Consider the following 23,528-nt stretch of genomic DNA (forward strand, 5'->3'; position numbering starts at 1 on the left):
ATAGTTGCTGTGCCGCAAGTTTTACGAACACCATGCATATCCCCCACTCGCTGGCCCGGAAGTACAGTACAACTCGTCAGCGCCCTGCAAAGTGTTCGACCTCCGTCACTCACATCTCGACATGTCCTGCATGTAAAGTGGCCGAGACTTGCATACTCTGCGGTAAGATCGATTCCCTGTCCTTGTCAAACACCACCGACTCTGTCCCATTGGTCCGTTTGTCATTCCAAAACCTCCGAGCTTGCATGCTTGCGGCCACCTGAGTGACTATGACCTTGAGAACAGTTTGGCGCGTTCGTGCCTAACGAGCGATTTCCGGCCAACGGTACCTCTATCTCAGGACTCGCCAGGCCGAGGGACAGAGCAACTTATTTCCAGAGCACGGGCCCTGCTATGCACGACAGCCTCTGATGAATCGGCGAATCAGGCTGAGGTGTTTGACAGTGAGCATTGACATTCTTATCCGGGTCCGGCCAAAATTACGATGCTCCTGACGTTACACAACGCAGCGGCTGAAAGTGCTGCCAATTGGCAACGCGATACAGACGAGTGAGATAAATCTTCCGCGGATCTGTGGAACCCACTCGTCCTCCGCGGCTAGGTTACGGGCCTCCAATTCTCTTGATGTTCGATCTCTTTCGACAGCTAGTTTCCCGAAACTATTTTTGTATCGGAAAGGCTGCAGCGCCGAAACGACGCCCTATTCCGTCCAGCCACGCCAGAGATCAATCCTTGAAGGCTTACTGCATTCGATCTGGTTTGAACCTGAGCCTGACGTTCAAAGTTACCCTGCGCGTCAGTCGAATGGTTCAGCTCCGACAGTTCTGCCAGATGGTTTGACATCATCCTGCAGACTGGACTTCCAATAGCCGCGCTTCCAAATCCCTTTCCCCGCGCAAGATATGTAAGAGGTCAGATGATACATAGGCATTTCCCCCTTCGGCTCCGCGTTTTGATGAGCAACCGAAGAGGGACGTTCGCGCTTGGTGCCTAGACTGTTGATGCCTGATCATAGGCAACGAGTAACGTCCGAAGCGGCTCTGAGCGGGCACCATTTGAATAAGGAAAAGAAATTTATTTACAATCGAGGTTAAACAGCATATGGAGTCATTGACTCCATATTCTTCTGGCCATCAACATAGCACATCCCGGCACCTTTGAGATGCTGCAGTGTTATCCGGCTAACCATGTTTGTCAGTTGCTTACCTTGCGATTGCAACCTTGAACATCGAGGAATTTGGAATTTGAATGGTAAATCAAGAACAGCTCTTTTTCCTCAATGCATTGAAATTGGAGGAACATCCGTGGATGTTTTCTGTTGTAGCTAGGGCTCTAGTTGCGTCGTCCGCGGAGAAAGCTGGGGCGGTGCCGAGCCGTAGTTTGTTCTAGATGGTAATTAGCACCGGGCTGTTGGATCAGTAGTTAACTCCTTTCTTTTCGCCGTTTTCAACTAATCGAATCTTAACGGCAAAACATAATCTCCCAAATTCAAGACTAAGTCCCAGCGACATTTGATAATCCGAACCAGATTCTGACCATGGTGCCATTTGTATTTGGAGGAAACGGCTTCGGCCATTTATCACGGATTGAGAGCCAACAAAATTCGTAGGCCATCATTCTCAAACTGGGCTTCAGATTCTATAGCACAGTGGACGAAGGATCATACGCAAGCTAAAAACTCAATTGATCGCTAGAAAAAGCTGCTGCAGCGAGGCTGGGGTGTTCAATAACAATAACTATCGAGTGGTTCAACAACTGGTTACATAACGGAAGGTTTGCTAGGCTCGGTGTTTTTATATTCCGCTCCGCCGTATTCTTGTGAGGTCAAAAATTTTGGGTTTGACGCGGTGCTGGAGGAAAGATGGGAAAGGAACAGCAGCAGATACGCAGAAGAGCTGCGTACACTGCGTCCATAGCTAAAGAGAATGAAGTCCATGGCAAGCACAACGTTAATGCCGTTCCTTTACCCTTGTTTATTCCACGGCCCATCGAAAAATACTGCGGCCGCTGTCTTGAAAGCCCGAAAAGCTTTCAGTCCTTTGCTGAAACAAAAGCAGTTCATCAGAAGTTCTTCTTTTTCGCCGGATTCCCACATACACGAAAATCCGATAGCATCAGACCGTCTTAATCCCTCGCCGTCCGATTATGGCCGGTTTATCTTTCAGGATCGATGCACCCTCAGGCTTCACACTGGCTCTGGCGGGAATGGATGCGTCTCGTTTCTCCGGGAGAAATATATCTCGGAAGGGCCCGCCAACGGTGGAGATGGAGGAACTGGAGGAAGTATATACATTCAAGCCATTGACGGACATACTAGTCTTCACAAGCTTGCAAGAAGGGGAGTAATAAGGGCTGGCCGTGGACGAAATGGGAAAGGGAAGCTTCAAGGAGGGCAGCGTGGAAATGACGTGCTTCTACAGGTTCCTGTTGGGACCGTCGTCCGCGAAATTGGACGCCACGACCCAGTGGCAGAAAAAGAGTTCGAATTACGCCTGCTCAAGGGACGAATGCGAGAGGAAGACGCATTGCGTGTTGCATCTTCGAAACGGGAACAGTGGATCCTTTATCCAGGTGCAAAGGCATCTGATTACTTGACGATGGAATTTCCAATCTTACCCCCTCCACGGCGGCCGAGCATTGCGGCAATGGAGCCGCCAGCGCCCATAAATCTTGATCTTTCCCAACACATGGATAAACCAATGTTGCTGGTAGCCGGCGCAGTCGGTGGTCGTGGGAATCCTCATTTTGTTTCAAAGGAAAACCCGCGACCGGCATTCGCCACAAAGGGTGAAGGTGGGATGGCGGTTGAACTGGAGCTGGAGCTAAAGCTACTTGCTGATGTTGGCCTGGTCGGCTTGCCGAATGCTGGGAAGAGCACTCTGCTTCGATCGATCACCAATAGTCGCGCGAGGATAGGGAATTGGGCTTTTACTACTCTGTCGCCGAATATTGGAACCGTTGTCCTGGATGATCTTACGGGACGTCCGCTCACCCACTCCAAACCGGGAGGCAAACAGCGTTCTCGGTTTACCATTGCTGATATACCCGGGTTGGTTGAAAACGCTCATCTTGATAAAGGCCTGGGTCTCGGCTTCCTCCGACACATTGAACGCGCAGGAATCATTGCGTTTGTGGTAGACTTGAGCGCGGGTGATGCCGTAAAAGCACTCAAGGGTTTATGGCGGGAGCTCGATGAATATCAGCTTCTTCGAGAAAAACAGCTGAACATGCATACGGAAACCAGGTACCGAAATCTCGGGAACGAACCACGAATTATTGATGCATACTCGGATGACTTTGAAACAGATTTCCCATCTTTTCTCCAAATACACCGAAGGGATCTCCCGGAGCTTGAGTTTCAACCCGTTTATACAAAGCCCTGGTTCGTTGTCGGCACGAAAGCTGACCTACCGAAAACCCAGGAAAATTTCTCTGCTCTTCGCACTTACCTCTCTGATGTTGAGAAAGGTGTAGCTGACCACCCTTCTCGTCGACAAAACGCGTGGCGAAAACGTATATATTCTATTCCCGTGAGCGCTATAAATGCTGGAGGTGTGACTGCTATTCCGCACACTGTCGTTCGATTGCTAGATGAGAATTAAACGACGATAGAGGGGCTATTTTTTGTTTGCAACTTTTTATGTTTACTGCCCGTTAACTATTCCCGCAGATAGTACTCCGTACCCATCTACGTACACATACATTTCCTCTCTTGCCGTGTAACATGGAGCGTTTATGCCAAAAGGCACTGGACCATTTTTGAAAATAGATAAAAATCGTAAGATGTCATCTAATTACACCTCACCATTCGGCCATCTGCTCAATGATAGCAACTGAATTTGATTTGTGAGAGATTATCGAACTACGAAGTAGAGCTTTTTTTTCGTGATCGGTCCCAAGATCCGCAGCCGCAAATCAGAGTCGATCTGGCGGACGGGTGCCGAGAAGGCAACGAAACGCGATGACCGGATCCTTGTCACTACCAGCACTTTTCCGTTCCGCTGTTCTTCCTGGGCCTTGCGAAATCGTCAACAGGCCCATCCGCTGATGACTTGTAAAAATAAGTCGCTCCATCCTCCTCCACGTTCGCATCTCTAGAGAACGGTGCAATCCTATCGAGGACCCAAGCAGCCCGGTTGCGCCTTTAGCTTTACAGCCACCCCGGCCCGTTGCGAGGCTGCGAAATTCAAGTGATCAATTGGCTGGACCAGAGGCCTAACATATTCCGGAGCAGCTCACAGGTAAATCCGGCTACATTCTCATAAGAAACCCAACTGGAAGCCGACGGAAAGCCCATGTTCCTCTTGGTTTCACCCATTTATCGGTCGATATTACAGAAGCGAGCGGCCCTGAGTCCGTACTCACGGCGAAATAGCTGCGTGACGAGCAAAGCAGTAAGGTTTCGTATCTCGAGTAGCCGATGGTGGTCTCAGTTCTATGACGATCTACAATTGTGACCTCACCAGACCGCGAGATCCAAGATAACTACTCCGCAAAGGAATGGTTTTGTTCCACGCTTTTACACATTCACGAGCCATTTGCGAGTGGCATGGTGATGCCGATCTTAAGATATGCTGAACACCGCGAGGACCCAGTTGTCCACGTCTCCGACGCGCATCCACAGTGGCACAAAGCGACCTTATCCCTCTGACGAGACAGATGTCGCCCGTCCATGCCAAAAAGCCTTTTCTCACATTGATCGCCCAACTCAAACTTCCCCCGTGGACTCATCACCTGTAAAAGAGCAAAAGAAAGCTCCCCGAAACGCCTCAGACATATTCCCTTCGTTTCGCAGCGTAACTGCATGTCATCGCTGCCGCTCTCGCAAAAATCGATGCGATCAACGTCTCCCGCGTTGTCACCAATGTGAGAAGGCGGGGGTTCCTTGTGTCGGATTTGATCCGATAACGAAGCGTGAGATCCCAAGGAGCTATGTACATTTTCTTGAGTCGCGGGTAATATACCTGGAAAAAGTGTTGTCCGATAATGGAATTGAATTCTCACCTCCAGAGCCACATGAGGGGGAAGCGAGAAGCGACCCTGCAGAAGGCGGCGCTCTGAGCTCCGATTTTACTGCTGGCGGGGAGTCGCAGCAGCCCAAGCGATATGGGTCCTCGGACACTGAGGGTCCTGAGGTGGCAAAGTACGGGGCCGATGTTCAAATCAAAGACGAGGGAAGGCAAAATGAAAATCGCGATGATGCTGTGGATGCTAACGTGGCACAAGAAGATGCCACTAGTCGTGGGATAGATCGAAAGCGGCCGGCGCCGGATTCCAGCAAAGGATTAGACAGTTTAGTTTCAAAGATAGGCCTGGTACCGGTCCATGGCGCTTCCGATTCCAGATATCTCGGTTCCACATCTGGCATTTCGTTTGCTCGTGTGGTCTTTGCAGCGGTTAGAAGTTCAATTACGACCAGCACATCAGACCGTGGCACAGTGCGCCCAAGCTCACGGCGGGCGTCCACAGGTCAAGGAAATGCACCAAGCTCAATGAGAGATTCTTTCTTTGGCTTGCAGGTTAGACCATCCATGAACCGTGCGCCGTTTCCCGATCGTGCAATCGCACGGCGTCTCGTGGATCTCTATTTTGAGCATGCGAACCCACAAGCTCCAATCCTCCACAGAGGCGAGTTCATGGAATTGTTCGAACGTGTATATGCAACGGACGAGAAAAATCGCTCGCCGGGCGACCTTTATGCCTTAAATATTGTCTGCGCAATTGGAGCCGGAATTATCTTTGAAGTCAAAAGAGATATAACGTCTTCTGAGCATGGGGACCGGAGAGAATATGACCCATCTTATTCGCTCCATCCTGGGAAACCGAGTGTACCATCTAGTAATCAATCTCAGCCAGAAGAATACCATGCATCTGCGATTGTGCATCTCGAAGCGTCTTTCAGTTCGTCCTCTACTGCCGATGGATTCGTTGGCGGTCTCGAGGAGCTCCAGGCCGTATTATTATTAGCTAGCTTTGCGCTCCTTAGACCCGTTGCACCGGGGCTATGGTATATAGTAGGAGTGGCAATGCGACTGGCAATTGACCTGGGACTACACCATGAAGATGGCACCGGGCTTGATTTCGTTGATGAAAGCATAACGGGCCGCAAGGTGACAGGGAGAGAAACCGCAAAAGGCGGGAATGGCGAAGGCTCCAAAGAGAAGCCCGGAATCCATGCACGAGAGCGTGGAAGGCGGGAATGGGTACGAGACCTACGCCGCCGTTTGTGGTGGAGTGTATACTCCTTTGATCGTCTCGTCAGTACATGTGTTGGAAGACCGTTTGGAATATCGGATGAGGTTATCACGACGGAATTTCCTTCCCTCCTTGACGACAAATATATTACTAGAGCAGGCTTTCTCACGCCGCCTTCTGGGGAAACTCCCAGTTATAAACACGTGTCATATCATTATTTTAAACTGCGTCTGCTGCAGTCGGAAATCCAACAAGTGCTCCAGTATCAGCAGGCAAGAATTGCACGGAAGTCAGGCATAGATCGCAGCAGTGACTCTATGCGGATGGACGTTCCGTCACCTTTTCTCCAGAAGTTTGATTCTTTTCGCTCGTGGCGACGGGATGTCCACAGCAGACTCGATGCCTGGATTCAGTCTTCGCCTACTCAACGAAATATCGGGGTTCAATTTTCCATCGAATTCTTGGAGCTAAACTACTGGCAGGCTCTTACCATGCTCTATAGGCAGAGTCTAGTGGTTCCTGCACGGTTGGCGGCGGATCTGGGTCAGACAGGGCATGCTATGAGCCCAACACTTACGAATATGGAAGATGAGGAGGACCCAGATGACATATACCTTAAAGTTGCTGAAGCAGGAAAGATGACGCTTAGGTTATACCGTCAGCTGCATCGTGTCAGGCTAGTTAACTATACCTACCTTGCAACCCACCATCTTTTCATGGCCGGTAAATATTTCCTCTGCTTCCTGGATCACCTCAGCACTACTAACAAGATAGGTATATCATTCCTATGTGCAATATGGCATTCACCTGTTGTTCGAAGCCATCTTGTGAGTATAAGTCTCCAGCCCAATATTTGGAAAAATTTATTGACTGGCGTAAGGCCCTTGATGACGTCGATTTTACCGTCCTAGGAGCGACTTCTGTCCTGGAAGACTTGATGGGAAAATGCCCCCCTGCTGAAGCATGTCGAGATGCCTTTGAAATGATGAGCAAGGCGACTGTTCAGGTGTGTTTATCCACAACTGGATTTGGCTCGTCATCTGGCAGGAACGGGACTCGGCCAGCCTTGCCAGGGAAACCCCGTCAGGATGATAGACCATTGCTTCAGGCTCCTGATGGCCAAAACTCAAATCCTCTCTCATCTTTAAATATTCATCCTGCGTCCTCATCCTCAGAAATAGTCTTGGATGGAAGAATGCGCCCCGGATATCAGCCGGATAGTAACCAGAGCCGACAAGCTCCCCTTAACCGTACACCCGCGTTAAATCACATGGGTCCATCGGATTTTCCGGGCAATTACCCTATGGGCCAATCGAGTTCTCCCATTGCAGCTGGAAATTCATTCATCAACGCGCAGCAATCTATTTACAACACTGCTTCTTCTCCCCATTCTCTTCAGCAACAGCCCGGTTTCGGCAACCCTTTCCCAACGCAATCTCCTCAGCAAGCCCCTACCGCCGCTCCTCTTACGAGTCTCCCGTCATGTCCTGAGCAGAGCCTACTTTATCATCCTGAACTTGATTTTCTCAATTGTGCTCCGCGCGCGGACCATGAGCAACTTTATAGTGCCTCAACGGGGCAAGAGACTGACACGTTCTCATTACCATCACCATTTCCAAATAGTGATGACCCGCCTGATACGGCTGTTGATCTTGGCTTCGGAATGACGCTTGGGTTGCAACACGATTGGAGTAATGGCTCTGGATACCCCTTTTTTGGAGACTTCTTTTTCGGCAATGGCACTGGGGGAAGTTAGGCGTTGCATTGAATGGGGAATGACGCCTGCATGGACACTTGGGTTTTCTAAATTTCCTGAGCATCGCCGAGGGCTTTTTGGGGCCTAATACGTATTCTGAACAATAATTGGGCTAAGTGGTAAATATCAATAAATGGGTACATATATACCAATGGATCTACGGAATTGATTAACGCCTCAAGGCTCTTAAAAATTGGATATTAGAGCGGTCGTTGGTTTCTTCGACTCGTTCTGCCTTTCAGCTATCAGGTGCTTGTTGTAACCAGAGTCAACGGGTTTAAGAAGTACATGCACCGACATATTGCATTGACTGATTTCGGTGCTTTGGTGGATTGCGGTCTCCTGGGTTTCCTATTTGAATCAGCCCTGGAGTCTTGACGACCAGGTCCGGATGTCACTAATGGAAAAGAAAGTCGATATATGAAATATAGTCAGTCATCTCTTAGCAGAGTAACTGAGGCATCAGACTAGCTTCAAGATCTTTTGGTCTTCTGGCGATCTGTGCCTTGTTCCTTCTAGACGAACTCGACAACATATATAATTGGCATACGGAAAAATATGGAAAGAGGCGTTCGGCATCGTCATAATTGTTCCTCACTCTTGAATTTTCAATGAGCCCTTTTAGAGAAAATATATTATTTTCCGGTCGATGTTGAGTTTGTTTGGTTGGGGTAGAGATGCGGCTGCGCGTTAAACACCAGGGAAATTCTCATCAGCTAATATTTATCATGGCGGCTGCTTAGAAACACGAAACTCGGGTGGAAGGAGGCGTCAGAAGACAGAAGAAAATGCTATATGTAACGAGGAAAAAATTGCAAAAAGTTCACATTGAAATCCCCGCGTGTCAGGGCAGTTCAATGCTATGAAAACCCCCGGTGGGATTTTACGCCGTCGAAATTCGTTCGCTCGCTCGAGGGTTCGAACCCGGGAAGGCCTCGTGGTGAGCGCCACCAGCCTCCGGATGCTGGATTGACCCGACTGCACCACCAGACCTTCCCTGCGAAAGAAACGGACCTGACTGCCCGTTATAAGTTTAAATTTAGTTGCTTTGTTTGCATCGACTTCATGATGTTCATTTTCCTCGCTTCCCTCCTCTTGTGGTGCCCATGGCTTCATTTTTCTTCTTCTCTCTCACCCTCATTCGTCTGCATCTCCCCCCGGCCTTGTCTCCTACCAGATCCCTTACCCCTTCCCATCAAACTTAGTTGTCTGACTCACTAAGGCATATACAACAATTATCAAAGCATATCACATACCAAATTCTATTTCAGCTTCAGTAGCCACTTTTTCCTTTCTCCATTCGTTTTAGGCCTGTAGCTCGCAACTTGATTCCGATTCAACAATTGTGGCCTGATATGTACCTTGCTAACCCAGTTGTCATTAGGTATGGCCTCTCTGATACACACTCTCAGGATTGCCGCAAAGGTGGGATAGCTCTCGGTCCACCCCTCCTTCCAGCGCGGGTTTCCATTTGGATGCGAGTTCGTCGTTCGAATTAGGACAACGTAGAGTAGCTGGGAGTAGGGCGGCCCGGCGGATCGAAAGTTCAGGGTCAAAAGCGCTTTCGATACCACCCAGCAAGGACTGACTACCCCGAATATATATTTATATAACTGATTGCACATGAGCATCACCTCTCAGCCAGCGGTGATTTGGCATAAATTTCTAACACGTCAGACTTTTCAATTAGCTCAAGAGGTGCTCGATCATCCCCCTGCCGCACAAAAGCTGGCGATGCCGGACCCAAATCATAGTAAGTATTTGCATAAGGCAAGCCCAGCCAACTGGCTATAAGAATATAAAGAAGCTCAAAACTTTGTTTCAGGCAGCGTGGTTATGCGGAGAATCAAATTGGAGAAACACGGTTGGCTTGCCCAGCCAGCTCCGCTATCCCAACGGCAATGTCGCTTGATTTTGACTAAGAACGCAGTAGAAAGGCTCTGACAACTTGACGTTCTCTACGTCCTTTCTAGTATCTCTTACTATAACACCGATTGGCCACCCGGATGCTTCACATGAAAGTGGAAACAGAAAATAAGCATATGCGCGGGAAAGAAGCAAGGTTAGATTCACGGTTTTTCGTCACCCGTAACCCAGTACAAGGGAGATCCCCTGCGAGGGCAGAGTGGAAAACGATAGTGAGTATTGCATAGGATACACTGAAGGGCATACGGTCAACATGGCCTAAGTGGTGGAGTTGGATATCAGGAAGGCGGCCTGGAGCCGGGGAAGGATCTGTGTGATTGGAGCGTAGTTCACAAGAAGCTCAAAGCTGCAAGATCGAGGAAATAAAAACATGATGTGTGAAGGGTGCATCTTGTACATCAAGAGAGGCCATTCTACAGGCGACAGATCCCGGCGTTGGTGAAAAGTGCATCGATGCGGGAGAAGTGAAAGAAAGCCTTTCAAGTGCGGTCATCATTACCGTATATGGTTAGCCAACCAGCCAAGAAGCGGGCGGCTAAGTGATTGGTGACATAATCAGGCGGGCGGATGTTGGAGCATGGAAAGCTAATCTTCGTTGTGTGCTACAAAAGAGGCTAGCGACATCTCATCTCTAACGGTGAGATGGAGCTTGGCAGCGGAAAAGAGTCGGACCGAGAATCATCACGTGCGGTCACGTGTGCGCTAAACCCAAAAGGGTTGGGGTGCGCGAACAGCGGAACGGTGAGGGCGGTGACCGCTGTCAGAATCAGGACGCCTGACAAGGGTATTGTTTCGATATTTGCCCTGCAGCCTATGCTGGAATGGGTTTGTTCATGTTTCATGCCTTTCAATGTGTACTTTGCTTTGCATGGTTTTAAAGATGGCCTTGTATTGCACTCTTTTCTAACTACCATCTGCTTTGTTGTACGAACTTTCTACATATACCCTGTACTGATTGTGATTTGGTAAACGCGTTCGACTTGACACTAGTCACTCATCATCTCAGCTCACTGCCCGTGGCGTTGAAGTCTTGAGGAAAAGCAGGTTGGAAGGTCTGGTTCTTGCACAGTCACTCATTTGTATGCTTCTTCATCCTCTCCTGGCAAAATCTCTGGCTTACCCTTGTTCTCATCTAATCGATTGCGATCTGATAGGGTTCAACCTGCATTAATGAGGTGTTTCTGGTGTACTGCTACCTAACAACTGCCCAATAGACCAACCACGCCTCTCTATTGTGCGCTGCCCATACTTCACGGTTAATAGGGTGAGTCTCTTGCATGCAGCATCTGAACATCAGACTTTGCTTCCCCCAGTTTGCCTCACCTTTTGCTGTTGGGCATGAGTTTGCTGCAAATGTGTGCATGATTGAGCTGGCCAGTTTTTGCTTTTTTCATTTTCCTTCCCAGCCCTGACTGATCTTGGTGACATTGTTCATCGATTGAAATTTCACCGGAATTGATGTAGTAATTGTGAATTTGAATATGCAGGCTGTTTTCTTTGTGGCCATTCGTTCTCCTGACTAATTTCGAGTCGAATTTCGTGAAAACTCGGCACATCGACTTCGTTTCGAAAATAAACACAAATCGACGATCGCGAAAATTCGCATTTCCCGCGCAAAAATATGCAATTCTGTTGACCGAGGAGACTTTTCCCAAATCTAAACCAATTAGCCGCTTCCGGCACCGATTCCCTGGCACTTCTGGTCAGGGAGCGTGCTCCTTTCGAGAATGGTGAAAGTGGATATAAAGAGGGATTATTATGCGGAGCTGGGGATTGACAGCCGTGCGGAGCCAGAGGAAATTAGAAAACAATACCGAAAGCTAGGTAAGAGGGCACGAGCCTAAATTGCTGTTTGCGTTCCAGCAGAAACTCATTTTTGACCTCGCATGACGGTAGCTTTCAAATATCATCCCGATCGAAATCCAGGAAGAGAGGTCGAATTCAATTCCAAATTTCAAGGGCTTCAGACTGCATATGAAGTTCTTAATGATTCCCAACTACGATTAAAATACGATGCCGATAGGCTTCGAGCTGGTTACGGCAAGCATTACGGTTCTTCGCGCGCAACTCCCACCTCAAGATCCCACAATACCGGATCTCCATTTTCTAATAAACCTCCCCCAAGACCCCCTACGGCCCCTCCGAATAAGGCCAGTTACCCGTCTGCATCGTCATTTCCCCATCCGCCGCACCAGTGGAACAGCTATGCTAAGGCTGGTGTTCCAAAATGGGATAAGGTATATGAAGATGTACGAACACGAGCTGAAGCATACCGTGCGTTTCAAAACATGAAACCTAGCAATCATCCAGCTGGTGGATGGACGAATTTCGACCCTCGAACGGGCCGTTCATCGCATGAGACAGGGCGGACCGACAAGCCACCGACTGCGAAACAACAACAATCACAAAGGCCACATTCCGCATATGAAGCTTATTTCACAACTCAAAAACAGGCCGGCGCTGGACCCCAAAGATCCCAAACAACTAAGAAAAGAAATGGCTTTGCACCTGGCACGCCTGGTGGTGACGAACCTATGGCAAAAAATACGTCTGCCTATGCGACCATCTCAAAGGGTGAAAGGGCGCAAGCATCGAACCACTTTTTTGAACCAGCACCATCCCCTACTGCTAAAAAGAAACCCGCAGGAGCTGGGGACTCCGGTACATCTATGCCTAATCTAGAAAGAACCAGCAGTCGGTACGCTACGTCAGGCGGCGAGAAAACTTATGTGTCGAGTGCAGGTTTTGCATTTACGCGGAGTGCCCGCTCAACTCCTTTCGAGGACTCCGGATCCCAACCACGAACAAATCCACCAAGCCCAACCCCTCTGCAGGCTCGTGGAAGACGTCATAGTGCGAGCCCTAAGCTGAGTCCCAAACGCAATCAACCATTCTCTTCCCCCACTTCGAGTGATTCAGACGAAATTCTTCCTAGCTTTCGCCCAAAAGCCATGCCGCGCAGCAGAGTTCGTAGTACTAGGGCAAAGGTTAACAGACCTACGCATTATGGCAACGAGAACATGTCTGGTGATACGTCGGCGTGGGCGATGCGTCCCGACTCCTGGCTGTTTGGCGAAACAATCAATGGCCGTCAGAAAGAGTTCACCAAAGCCAACCGTTCCAAATTCCATGACTGGGAGAATCCTAATGTTGGCGAGGGAGTGGAATCAGGCAAGGGAAGCCACAGAAAAACCGCTGGCCGCACCCCTTTATCTTCAAATTTTTCAAAATCGTCAATTCCGCTCTCGACTAATGTCGATATGGATGGTAGCCTCCAAAGCGAGAAAATGACTCCCACAAACGGTGAACCTCGCTGCTCTTCAACACCTAATATGTATGGTACCCACAAGTCTCGTGCCGTTTGATTGATCTGAAACAGGCGTCTATGGTCACACATTCCCTTTCTTTAAGCCCAAGCCCTTAGTGTCCTACCCTTGGCAGAAGGAGCCATAAATGGTGGTGTCATCAGAGGACAGGCTCATGGGCGAAAAAGAGAACAAAATCATTCATATTGACCTGATGCTATATTATCTTTGCTATACTATCTTTGTCGCTATCCGTTTCTTTGTTGATTATGGGAACTGACTTAGAGGATATTTCTAGTTTCAATGCGACAAACACCACTCCAAAAGGGGACGAAACCCACAAAACTCCCCCTAAAAGCAAAAGCCATGATTACATTAGTCCCACCTTTTCGGCGAAAGAATGGAGTGGCACATTTGGGAATGACGCTGACCTTTTCGCCCCAGGGCCGTCTGGCAGTGTTCCATTTGCCACAAAGCCAGTACCAACACGAGGTAGAACTCTGAATAAATCTGACACATCTTCTCATTTTCAACCGTCGGGTTCTTCACAGAATGCAGCCAATCCCAGTGCGGATCGTGCTTCTTCCCAGCCACTTCCGCCGTTTGCAGAAGCGAAATTTTCAGCTGATCGTTGGGCAGAACTCCTCAGAGATAACACGTGGACAACTCCGCGTGGCGATGCATTTCCGCAGCCATCAATGGATCCTCGTCGTCAAAAAAGCCCTCGAAAGCAGAGTAAGCCAGCGCCAAAGCGTTCTACTGCTCCACGCCCAGCCACAGTGACTACAGAGGCCGAAGAGGCAGAGAATACATTCGCTCCCACTACGAACGAAAGTTCTAATGCTGCCCCTTCTGGAAGCGCTGAAGCCATGGATATCGACGAGCCGATACCTTCTGGAGGTGCCCAAAACGCGCAAGCTACGCCTTCAAAGGAATCCGCAAATTCCTCGAAGACCAAAATCCCTAATACTTTCGACACAGCGCCCGACATGCTCGATTTAACTGATATGGGTCTTGTCAATCCTTTCTCCGCTACTAATAATGGTGGTATCAATGACTTGAAGAATTTGAATAACGCCCTTCCATTCGACTCTCAGCCAGATTTGAATCGGTCGCGTATCAAACCACGGGATCTTGCCCTTCCAAAACCGCCAAAACCACCCACTCTTCCGAATTTCACTGCTAATCCGGGCCTTTCAGGCATGAAGCCAGAACAAGTTCTCGCTCGAGGCATGTGGGACCGGTACATGGCCGACATGGCGGCTTACATGAACGAATGGAACAAGTTCAACAGAACCATGCTTTCCCATTTCAACGCACGACAGAATTTTGTCGACACTCTGCTATCACCGAACTGGATGAGCGCAAGAGGGGATGGTACCCGTTTAAATTTAGGTGGATATCAGGCTTCAGCCAATGGGGACGCCGCCAATGACGATGATGAAAGCGACGATGCGAAGGCTATAGGTAACCCTGGGAAGTATGGGTTCGGTGCCTATGTACGTGGAATGGAAGAGGACTTTGTGGTACGCCAGCACTGGGAAGTCGCGTGGGAGCGGCATCGTCAGTGTATTTTGGACCTCGGACGCCTACGTACCTGGATTCAAGAATGCCGAAAGGCGCAACCGGTTCCCTGTGCTGAGTCTTTGATTTGAGGCCCGTTTTGTTGTTGCATAGGGTGGCAAGTTACTATCAAGGCGTAAGAGATGTGGATACATCATTGGCTAGGCGCATTTGGTAAGGAGTTGTTGTTATCTTTCCAACCGGATACGGATGTTTGGCAGTGGCAGTTGGCTTTTTTTGTCCTGTTCTTTTTTAAACCGTCGTGTGTACAACTATGGATCTGCGGCAGTTTTATATTTGGTTTGATGGAAACAAGGCTGCCAGCCATTCCGTTCAGTATTTAGACAACAATCAAGGATTGCATAATACGATGCCAGTGTATACACACTTCCTTCTGCTATATATAGAGTGTTCTCCACCATGTTATAATCCTTTCACATCCACAGAGAACAAATCTATCGCTGTGATGCATCCCCCAGGCAGGCAAAGGGCTCACGGAATTTCGTTTCTTCGTTCCCGGTCCCGCCGATTACATAATCCCGCCCCGCGCCAAAAGGGTGACTCAGGCCGAAAAGATTGAGCGCATACTCCGAAAGAATTTCTTGGAATTTGATCTCTAGATTTTGAAATCGCATATCCGAGCAAAAGTTTTTTTCCGGCCCGATTAGAGATAGCAATATTTGCACTTCTTCTCCTCAATTGAGTCCCCGCATTAGCGCAGTCGTCATTGAACCTCTCGTGCCCGCTTTTACTACCCCTCGGCATTGTGGGATTGTGCCCGATACACTTAAGAACATACCAAAATTGAAATAAGGAAAGGAACGAGGACTTGTCCTTCTTTTGTGGACTCCATCTACGTTCGAATTCCGGTTGTTAGTAAAGAAAAGAGAACCATGGTGACGCTGGTTTTAGGTGCCCAGTTTGGGGACGAAGGTGAGAATTTCCGGCGCCCCTCGTGAGCTTTTGAGTCCGATAGAAGAAAGCCATAGGTTGCGTGATAAGTTGCGCTGGCATGATAAACTAACATCTTTCATCGCTAGGAAAGGGAAAAATTACAGACCTTCTCTCTCAAACTGCAGATCTCTGCTGCCGTTCCGCTGGTGGTCATAGTGAGTTTTGTCTTTCGTTCTTAGCCCTATTGCAACGAGCTTGTGGCCTATCACCACCCCTAGATGCTGGTGGAATGGGATCTATACTTACTGAAATTTCCAATCAACTAGATGCGGGACACACAATTATCCACGACAACATCACATACGATTTCCATATCCTTCCGTCCGGCCTGATATCGCCGAAATGCGTCAACCTAATCGGTTCCGGAACAGTCGTCCATGTTCCCTCATTTTTCAAAGAACTCAAAGCTTTGGAGGAAAAGGGCCTCAAAGACGCAAATAAGCGCGTGTTCATTAGTGATCGCGCTCATGTCTGCTTCGATTTGCATTCCGTAGTAGACGGACTTGAGGAAGCAAGCCTTGGCGGGCGAAAAGTCGGAACAACTGGGAAGGGAATCGGTCCATGCTACAGTGATAAGGCTTCAAGAACGGGCGTTAGAATCGGAGAAGTTTTACACGAAGGCATTGTAGAAAGAAAGTTGAGAAATCTCGAGGCTGGTTACCGACGACGATTCGGAGACCTGACCTATGACCTTGAAGAGGAGATTAAGCGGTTCAAGGTATGTCTCTCAGCTTGTTGAGACCAGTCCTTCGTTACTTATAGCCGTCTAGGAGTATCGAACGCTGCTCAAACCTTTTGTGGTTGACCAATTTACTCTGCTTCGGAAATACAAAGACGCATCCATTCTCATCGAGGGAGCTAACGCACTCATGCTTGACATCGATCACGGCACGTATCCATACGTCACCTCATCGTGCACTGGCTTGGGCGGCACCATCCAAAGTCTCTGCCTTAACCCAACGGAGATCAAGTCCATTGTCGGCGTTGTGAAAGCATATAGCACACGAGTTGGCTCCGGCCCTTTCCCTAGCGAACAAATTAACGAAATTGGTGAGAAACTGCAAGTCACTGGCCGTGAGTTCGGTGTTACCACCGGCCGAAAGCGGCGCTGCGGCTGGCTTGACCTGGTTATGTGCCGATACAGTACCTTGATCAACCACTACACTGCTCTTAATCTGACAAAGTTAGACATCCTAGATGACTTTGACGAAATCAAGGTCGCCGTGGCTTATCGTTTGAACGGAAAGGAGGTTGAATCCTTCCCCGCCGATGCGGAAGAGCTGGAGAAGGTGGAGGTTGTGTATGAAACGCTGCCAGGTTGGAAGGTAAATACCATGGGTGCTACGAAATGGGAAGACTTGCCGCCAAACGCCCAGAAATATATCGAATATATCGAAAAGGATCTCGGTGTCCCAGTTAGATGGATTGGCACAGGACCAGCGAGATCGCACATGATTGAGCGGTTATAGCATGCCCCTTAATCCCTTGCAACACAAACTTTTACTGAGAGCCGCGTGTTGTATACCACCACCTGCCGAATTTCCTGGGATACACGCTTCTATCCCCTTTCATATAACTTGTGCACATGTGTTTCTTGACTGTTGTACTTTGACTATTTGCCTTTGGACCAACCTAAAGACCAATTGGGCGGTTGAATCCGTCATCCCTTGGTATAGAATCAAAATCTAGATGTAGACTTGAGCCTACTCGGGTCAAGTTTCTGATGGAACGAAAGGAGCCTTGGAAAAGGGGTGAATCTTTGTGAAGCCAAAACGCCAAGCAACTGGTTGCCTTGGGTGCCGGGATCCAGCCAATCACTGTTGCCCGCTTCTATTTTTCTCTGGAATAATATAAATCCGTCCATCAATATGCTTATATAATTTTAAAGCTAAATCCAGCCAATTGGAGCGAGTTATCGCAGAAAATCACAATATAAGAAAGTAGAAAAAGTATCGTTTCTGCCTTCGGGCATTTGGTCTTATTGAAACGATACAGAGAAGATTAGCATGGCCCCTGCACTAAGGATGACACGCTCAATCAAAGAGAAGCTCCAAGTTTTTTTGCCGGGTCGGCGTTGAGGTGCGATGTCTCTGTTGATGTGAGAGGAATGAAGCTCCTGCGTTCGAGTTCGAGAGATCCCACTTTTTCCTTTTTTTTTTTTTTTTTTTTTTTTTTTTTGTTTTGTCACTTTCTCCCGAATATGTACGGAGTATTAAAACTAATAGCTACATAAACAATACAAAATTTGCATGCTGCCCCACGAAAAGGGAGCAAGACCCTATGCTGCTTGTTGATAGGATCAATAGTGTTCAATGGCTGCAAGATCAACGAAAGTACTCCGTATTCCGCACTAAATTACCACTTCTTGGAAACCTGCTCAATACGATATCACCATTGAAACAAGGATGCTTGCCTGGAGTTTGCTCAGCTAATCCAATTCTGCACCCTGATAGGTTAGCCCCTTCACTGGGGACATCGTGCCACTCGCATTCCCAGGAGTGATTCCCCTATCTTCACTCATTATCCCTTTCCTTTCTGCCCATAGCCTTTGCTGCCTACAAAGAATATCAGAATCTCTCTTGTACTGCCTGTCATTAGCAGCTTCGAGCTCTCTAATTCGTTGAATCTCCGTGGCCAGTTTCTTATCGACCAGTTCCTGTTCTATATGTGCAACTTCTTGCGCATTGGCAATTTGCAGCCGGGCGTGCTGTTCGAGTGCCTGCAGGCGAAGTTGGCTAAGGGTCTTCGTGTGTTCAAATTCTAGCATACGATTTTGTTGTGCAAGGCGAGACCGTTGCGCTGCAGATTCGGCATCAAGACGAAGCTGTTGTTTTGCAAAGCGCTCAGCGTTTGCCTCTCGTTCGTCTGCAAGCTCGCGATCGTGTTGAATCCGCAGATTGTGTGTTCGCGTCATCAGTATGTCTTGCTGATTTGCAAGGTCCTCATTTTGTCTGAGCTGCATTTGGTGTTCTTCTTCTTGATCCTGGAGACGTTTGACTCGGGCCTGTCTTCGGCTTTCCTCTGCCATAATTTCTGGCGGGGCGTTAACCATGTCTGGCGGTTGAGGGCTAGTGAGCCGATAGTACACATCCCTGCAATTGTGAGCCTTCAGGATATGAAGAAGCTGTGGACCAAGCTCTCTTGGGCTGTTTTGGAGGTTCTTCTTGATGTACATCGAGGGTGAGTAGACATAGTTATTGCTGGTAAAGATATTGCAGCTGTCATTAACTAGTTTCCACATTCCACTTGCCAGCAGGGCCGTCGTGACATGGACACAGGATCCTGGATTATCCAATGCATGGAAAAGGAGAGATTTTCCCTGACTCTGTGCTCTTAGGTCTGCTTTGCCAGCAATTAGAGCGTCAATGGTCTTCCTGATTCCAGAAACAGGCAACCTAGCATCAGAGGCGTGGAGACTCAAGTTTGCTAGTGCACCTCGACCATCGTGTAACATTGATGGAAAGTTGGGATCATGTCCATAAGAAATAAGGAGTTGAACAGCATCGGGGCTCAAGGCCTGTGCCGCTTCATGGAGACTCCCATCATCGACAGTAGCGCCAGCGTCGATAAGATGGCGTATTATATCAATCTGGTTACGTCTGCTAGCGTAAAAGAGTGGAGACTTTCCAGCCGCGTCGCCCCTCGAAACATCTGCGCCATGACGGATAAGCTGTAAAACAACATCAGGGGCTCTTTCGATTGATGCTATGAGGAGAGGGGACTTCCAAGACCCTGTAGATTGAAAGTTGGGGTCCGCTAATAACACGTCAGAGAAACCGCAAAGGTTGTACCCTAAAGGCGCTTACCTCCATGCTTCAGTAGACACTCAATCGCGTATGAACTTATACGCTGTTGTGGCTGCAACAACGCCCATAAAAGAAGAGAAACATGTTCCAGTCCATGATCATTCTCTATCGTATAAGAGGTTATCTGGTTTACGTTCATGCCGCTCTGCAAAAGCTTTTCCAGGATCTTCGTTCCTCGTGGCCATTTTTGAAGGCATAGAAGAACGGGAGATTCTTTTTGCAATCCATCTGAACACCACAAAGTGCCCATGGCATCAACGTCGGCCTGATTTTGAGTGAGAATTTCAATCAATTTCAAACTGACATCCTCAGACAGGTCAGAACTAAAAACACATGTGAGTCCGATTGCAAGACTCTTGCTCGAAGGGCATGTATCCATAATCTTTTTGGTCAGCGAAATTTGGCCTTTTGAAATCGCAGCTCTCAGTGCACGACCATCATGGTAATCGGCCCTAGCTCCAAATTCAAGGAAAAGGTCTACAAACTTTGCCACCTCGGGGTTCATTGCTGCATTTTCAACTGCCGCGATTAGGGCCAGATTGAGTGCCTCCCCGGTTGCACCATGGCGTAGTAACAATTCGATGGTTGGTAAACCAGAAGCTGAAAGCCAAGTTATACCGGCCGATATTGTCTTTCCAAACGCATATGTCACAGCTATTTTATCTGAAACGGATTCTAGAAGGAGTCTCAGGATTAAATCATCCCGAGACAGAGCCGCGTGAACAATACATTGACTATTCGCAAAGTGGACCGAAGCGCCATGCCCTAAGAGAAGTATGACCATATCCATGTCACAGGGCTTTTCTTGGACAATCTTAAGGAGTGCTTCATCTACACATCGTCCATGAAAACCGGCTTGGAGGACCAGCTTTGCGTATTGAACACGTCGTGGACCTTCAATCGCCAAACAAGACCCAAAAACAGTTTCAAGTGTGTCCGAAGAGACAGGTTGACCCAGTAATAATTCACAAGCATCGATATAATCATTGTCGATCGATTTGCGTATCGCCATACCCTGCTGATAATCTACCGAAGCCCCGTGCTGAATAAAAAGCTTCAGAAGGCGATGATTCCAAATATCTAATCTGATCACCTCAGGGAGCATGGGATTCAAAGCCTCGGATACGGAGATATCTGTTGCATTCAACAAAATATTGGCCATCTCGTACCTCTTGACGGTATTAGTACGGAGCAATAATTCCAGGCCACCAATTACTGTCTGGCGTGAAGGCATTCTAGATGCGAGAAGCACAAGCTGCTGCTCATCAGACTGCTTTATAGCATTTCGGATAGCAGCACCGTTGTTAAAATTAATATTCGCCCCATGATCGAGAAGTAGCTCCAGTAGACTCATGTTGCTTGACGGAGATTGCTGTTCACAGATTAATGACGCGTCCAGCATTGCTCCTTTTACACCAGCATTGAGGAGCTTATGACATATCTCATAACGAACGGCAGGGTCTTCCAAAGAGGTCGCTGTAAGGAAAGCCGCGTCCAGGGTCTTTGTTGTTGGCCGATACTGCAGCAGAAGCTCCAGGAGTTTATGATCTGCCTTCCGACACGCATGATGCACAGCCTTACCACCATCCGTGTTGATATTTGCTTCCCCTTTCTCGAGAACTAGACTAATCAAAACGATATCGACAGGAATTTCCTGAACTAGCTCAACCAATTGCGCATCCACCATTGGTCCACGAGCGCCTGCTGACAGAAGCAAATCCACGATGGTGAACCGTAGTTCTTTGGGAGACAGTTTGCTTGCCGGAGTGAGAGCTCTGCAAAGTGATAACTCACTTAGACTGCCTTTGAGTAAGATGCTTAGAGAAACGATGTCTCCCAATCTTGCTGCTTCTTGGAAACAATAACCATCCTTGATGTTAACATCCGCGCCATGTCTCACGAGTAACTCAAGGAACTGGTGTCGTTCGAGTGTAACGTTGTCAGAAAACACCCTTGCGAGCGTCTTGTCGACCTCTTGACCTTGGGCCCCAGCAGCTAATAGTTCTGACGCCAAATCCAGCTGTAAATTTGGGGGCAATGTTGGTAACAAGCGAAAGCATAGCGAAAAGGAGGGTTGAGATGGTTTCCCGCCAAGGAGTTTCTTGAAGATTTGAAGATTTTTTGAGGACATGGCAAGACGAAGTGCCTTTGCATCCTGGTAGTCAACGGATGCTCCGTGATCCACTAAAAATCTGACCAACAGTTCGTCATTTCGTTGGACGGAATTAACCAAATACTCATGCAGCGGAACGCCAGTAGCCCCGTATTTAACTAAGGTTGACACTATCCAAAGCTTTCTCGATGACGCCAAAGTCACCGACACTTTAGAAAACTTGGCCAGTAGAGCAGACGCGCAGTCACTGTCAAGTTTTCCATTGAAAATAATGCTTAAAATCTCCATGTCATTTTTCTTTACGGCTTCAATTATTGCGTCCGAAGGATCATATGAGATCACCTCGCGATACGAAACCACCGTGGAAGCGAGGTTCCGATCATTCGTAGAGATCGATCGCATTAGGATTTTGTTGACGTTCTCTCCAGATGCGCCGGCGCAAAGAAGCATTTCGATGATCAAACGTTGTTCTTCCGTCACTACTGTTGACCCACGGAGAACGACTCCGAGAGCGCGGCTGAGAGATGCCCGTGACGGAGGCCGCTTAGCTGAGACAAAGGCGGCGATAAGATCAATCCTTCCACCCTCAACAACAGATTCGAACAGTCCAGCTGAATCCGCATTGGCACCTTGCTGAAGAAGGATAATAACAAGCTGAAGCGGTCCTTTCGATACCATTATCGGAAGGGCTTCATCAAGACACGAAATTTTAAGCCGTTTCTCTGCTCTTAGTAAAAGTTTCACGAGAGGAATGTTTCCACTGGTTATATTTTCAATGAACTCTTCTTGGCAAGAATTTGGATCTGCCCCGTTTTCAAGCAGGGCCTTGACACAATCTAGATTGGCAGATGCGGTTGCACATCGAAGGCAACTATTCACAGACGCCGGATCCGCTTGAGGAGCCAGTATTGATACCATATCGGCCCGTCGATGTCCTATTGCAAGCTCCAGAAGCGGGCCCACGTGGAACTCCTGGGTATCGGTTTTGAATATGTTCTTTTTAGACTTTGCATCTTTGGCTTGCGTCAGTAAACATTCCAGAACACCGACGGGTCCGTTTTCCCTGATGACGGTCTCGATCGCGACATAGAGCTCCTGTTTCTTGAAATTGCGTTGGCTTGGGGTGCGTCGGAAGATATGTGACTTCGACGAGAAAGTTTCTAATCTTTTGCGAGTTGCAAGGCTCTCAGCCGCTTCCTTATCCTGATGGCTAAAAGAAAAAATGGCGTTTCTCTTGAGGATTGGGAGATAATTGCTCATAGAAACACCCACGCTTGCAGCCAATTCCTCGAGGCGCTTACGGCTGGAAAACGCTTGATTATTCATCTATGGGAGGGTTCAGCTGGTGAAATGCAACTCCCGTTCCCATATCCAGGTATAGATTGCCTTACCTCCATCGCCTTCTTAATGAGCCCTGGGCCTCCCAAATTTCAAATGGTTGGCAACATTTGGCGATAATACAAGATCCATACCGGTGCATGGAAGAGTGTGTGTGAAGGACCATCGCTCGCCAATTTTACAATTGGCGCCCAGTGCCATTCACATCATCCAATTGACATGGATGAAGGCATTGGGCGCTTGCGAAGGTGCCCTTTCAATCCATCAGTGTAAGCGCTGGTGAATAAACCTAAAATAGCTGTTTCACAAATGATTTCTAGGCACCCTGCAGGTTATCTCCGTGTCTTGAGGAAATCATTTTCAATTGATTGTGCGACTGTAAAGATTAAGTGATATCGAGGGGTGGTCAATAGGGTCGAGATTGGCTCTCAATCACCCAGAGGCCACCATTTCAATGAATTCATGCATGATGAATTTAGGGTCCAATTACCATAATAGGATGTTGAAGCCTGATAGTTAAAAAAAGAGAAAAGAAAAGAATTGCCTGGCCAGAGAGGTCACAGAGGCGGGGT

The 23,528-nt window shown here is 48.2% G+C and overlaps 6 protein-coding genes across 6 annotated transcripts; 4 read left to right on the plus strand and 2 right to left on the minus strand.

Annotated features, from left to right (window-relative positions):
- The first annotated feature begins 1,862 nt into the window (after nucleotides 1–1,862).
- MTG2 (GTPase of the mitochondrial inner membrane that associates with the large ribosomal subunit) lies at nucleotides 1,863–3,715 on the plus strand. Its single transcript, XM_003068794.2, has one exon. It carries the CDS (start codon nucleotides 1,926–1,928, stop codon nucleotides 3,600–3,602), a length of 1,677 nt encoding a protein of 558 aa, XP_003068840.2. The 5' UTR covers nucleotides 1,863–1,925; the 3' UTR covers nucleotides 3,603–3,715.
- An 856-nt stretch (nucleotides 3,716–4,571) lies between these two features.
- PPR1 (Fungal specific transcription factor) lies at nucleotides 4,572–8,095 on the plus strand (the record flags this gene model as incomplete). The annotated part of the gene is made up of 2 exons (XM_066123986.1): nucleotides 4,572–6,844; nucleotides 6,970–8,095. 2 exons carry the CDS (start codon nucleotides 4,572–4,574, stop codon nucleotides 7,949–7,951), a joined length of 3,255 nt encoding a protein of 1,084 aa, XP_065980061.1. The 3' UTR covers nucleotides 7,952–8,095.
- Nucleotides 8,096–8,722: 627 nt separating this feature from the next.
- D8B26_002903 (uncharacterized protein) lies at nucleotides 8,723–9,067 on the minus strand (the record flags this gene model as incomplete). Its single annotated transcript, XM_066123987.1, has 1 exon — nucleotides 8,723–9,067. The coding sequence occupies one exon, from the start codon at nucleotides 9,065–9,067 to the stop codon at nucleotides 8,723–8,725; it is 345 nt and encodes a 114-aa protein (XP_065980062.1).
- A 2,139-nt stretch (nucleotides 9,068–11,206) lies between these two features.
- On the plus strand, nucleotides 11,207–15,124 carry D8B26_002904 (uncharacterized protein). The gene is made up of 3 exons (XM_003068792.2): nucleotides 11,207–11,701; nucleotides 11,774–13,211; nucleotides 13,481–15,124. The coding sequence occupies exons 1-3, from the start codon at nucleotides 11,605–11,607 to the stop codon at nucleotides 14,835–14,837; spliced, it is 2,892 nt and encodes a 963-aa protein (XP_003068838.2). The 5' UTR covers nucleotides 11,207–11,604; the 3' UTR covers nucleotides 14,838–15,124.
- Nucleotides 15,125–15,398: 274 nt separating this feature from the next.
- Nucleotides 15,399–17,565, plus strand: D8B26_002905 (uncharacterized protein). Its single transcript, XM_003068791.2, has 4 exons — nucleotides 15,399–15,678; nucleotides 15,786–15,854; nucleotides 15,966–16,417; nucleotides 16,470–17,565. The coding sequence occupies exons 1-4, from the start codon at nucleotides 15,639–15,641 to the stop codon at nucleotides 17,166–17,168; spliced, it is 1,260 nt and encodes a 419-aa protein (XP_003068837.2). The 5' UTR covers nucleotides 15,399–15,638; the 3' UTR covers nucleotides 17,169–17,565.
- Nucleotides 17,566–18,127: 562 nt separating this feature from the next.
- D8B26_002906 (uncharacterized protein) lies at nucleotides 18,128–23,015 on the minus strand (the record flags this gene model as incomplete). The annotated part of the gene is made up of 3 exons (XM_003068790.2): nucleotides 18,128–19,455; nucleotides 19,506–22,944; nucleotides 23,010–23,015. 3 exons carry the CDS (start codon nucleotides 23,013–23,015, stop codon nucleotides 18,128–18,130), a joined length of 4,773 nt encoding a protein of 1,590 aa, XP_003068836.2.
- Between the last annotated feature and the right edge of the window lie 513 nt (nucleotides 23,016–23,528).

This window comes from Coccidioides posadasii, chromosome 2, assembly GCF_018416015.2.
Source record: "Coccidioides posadasii str. Silveira chromosome 2, complete sequence".
NCBI lineage: Eukaryota > Fungi > Ascomycota > Eurotiomycetes > Onygenales > Onygenaceae > Coccidioides > Coccidioides posadasii.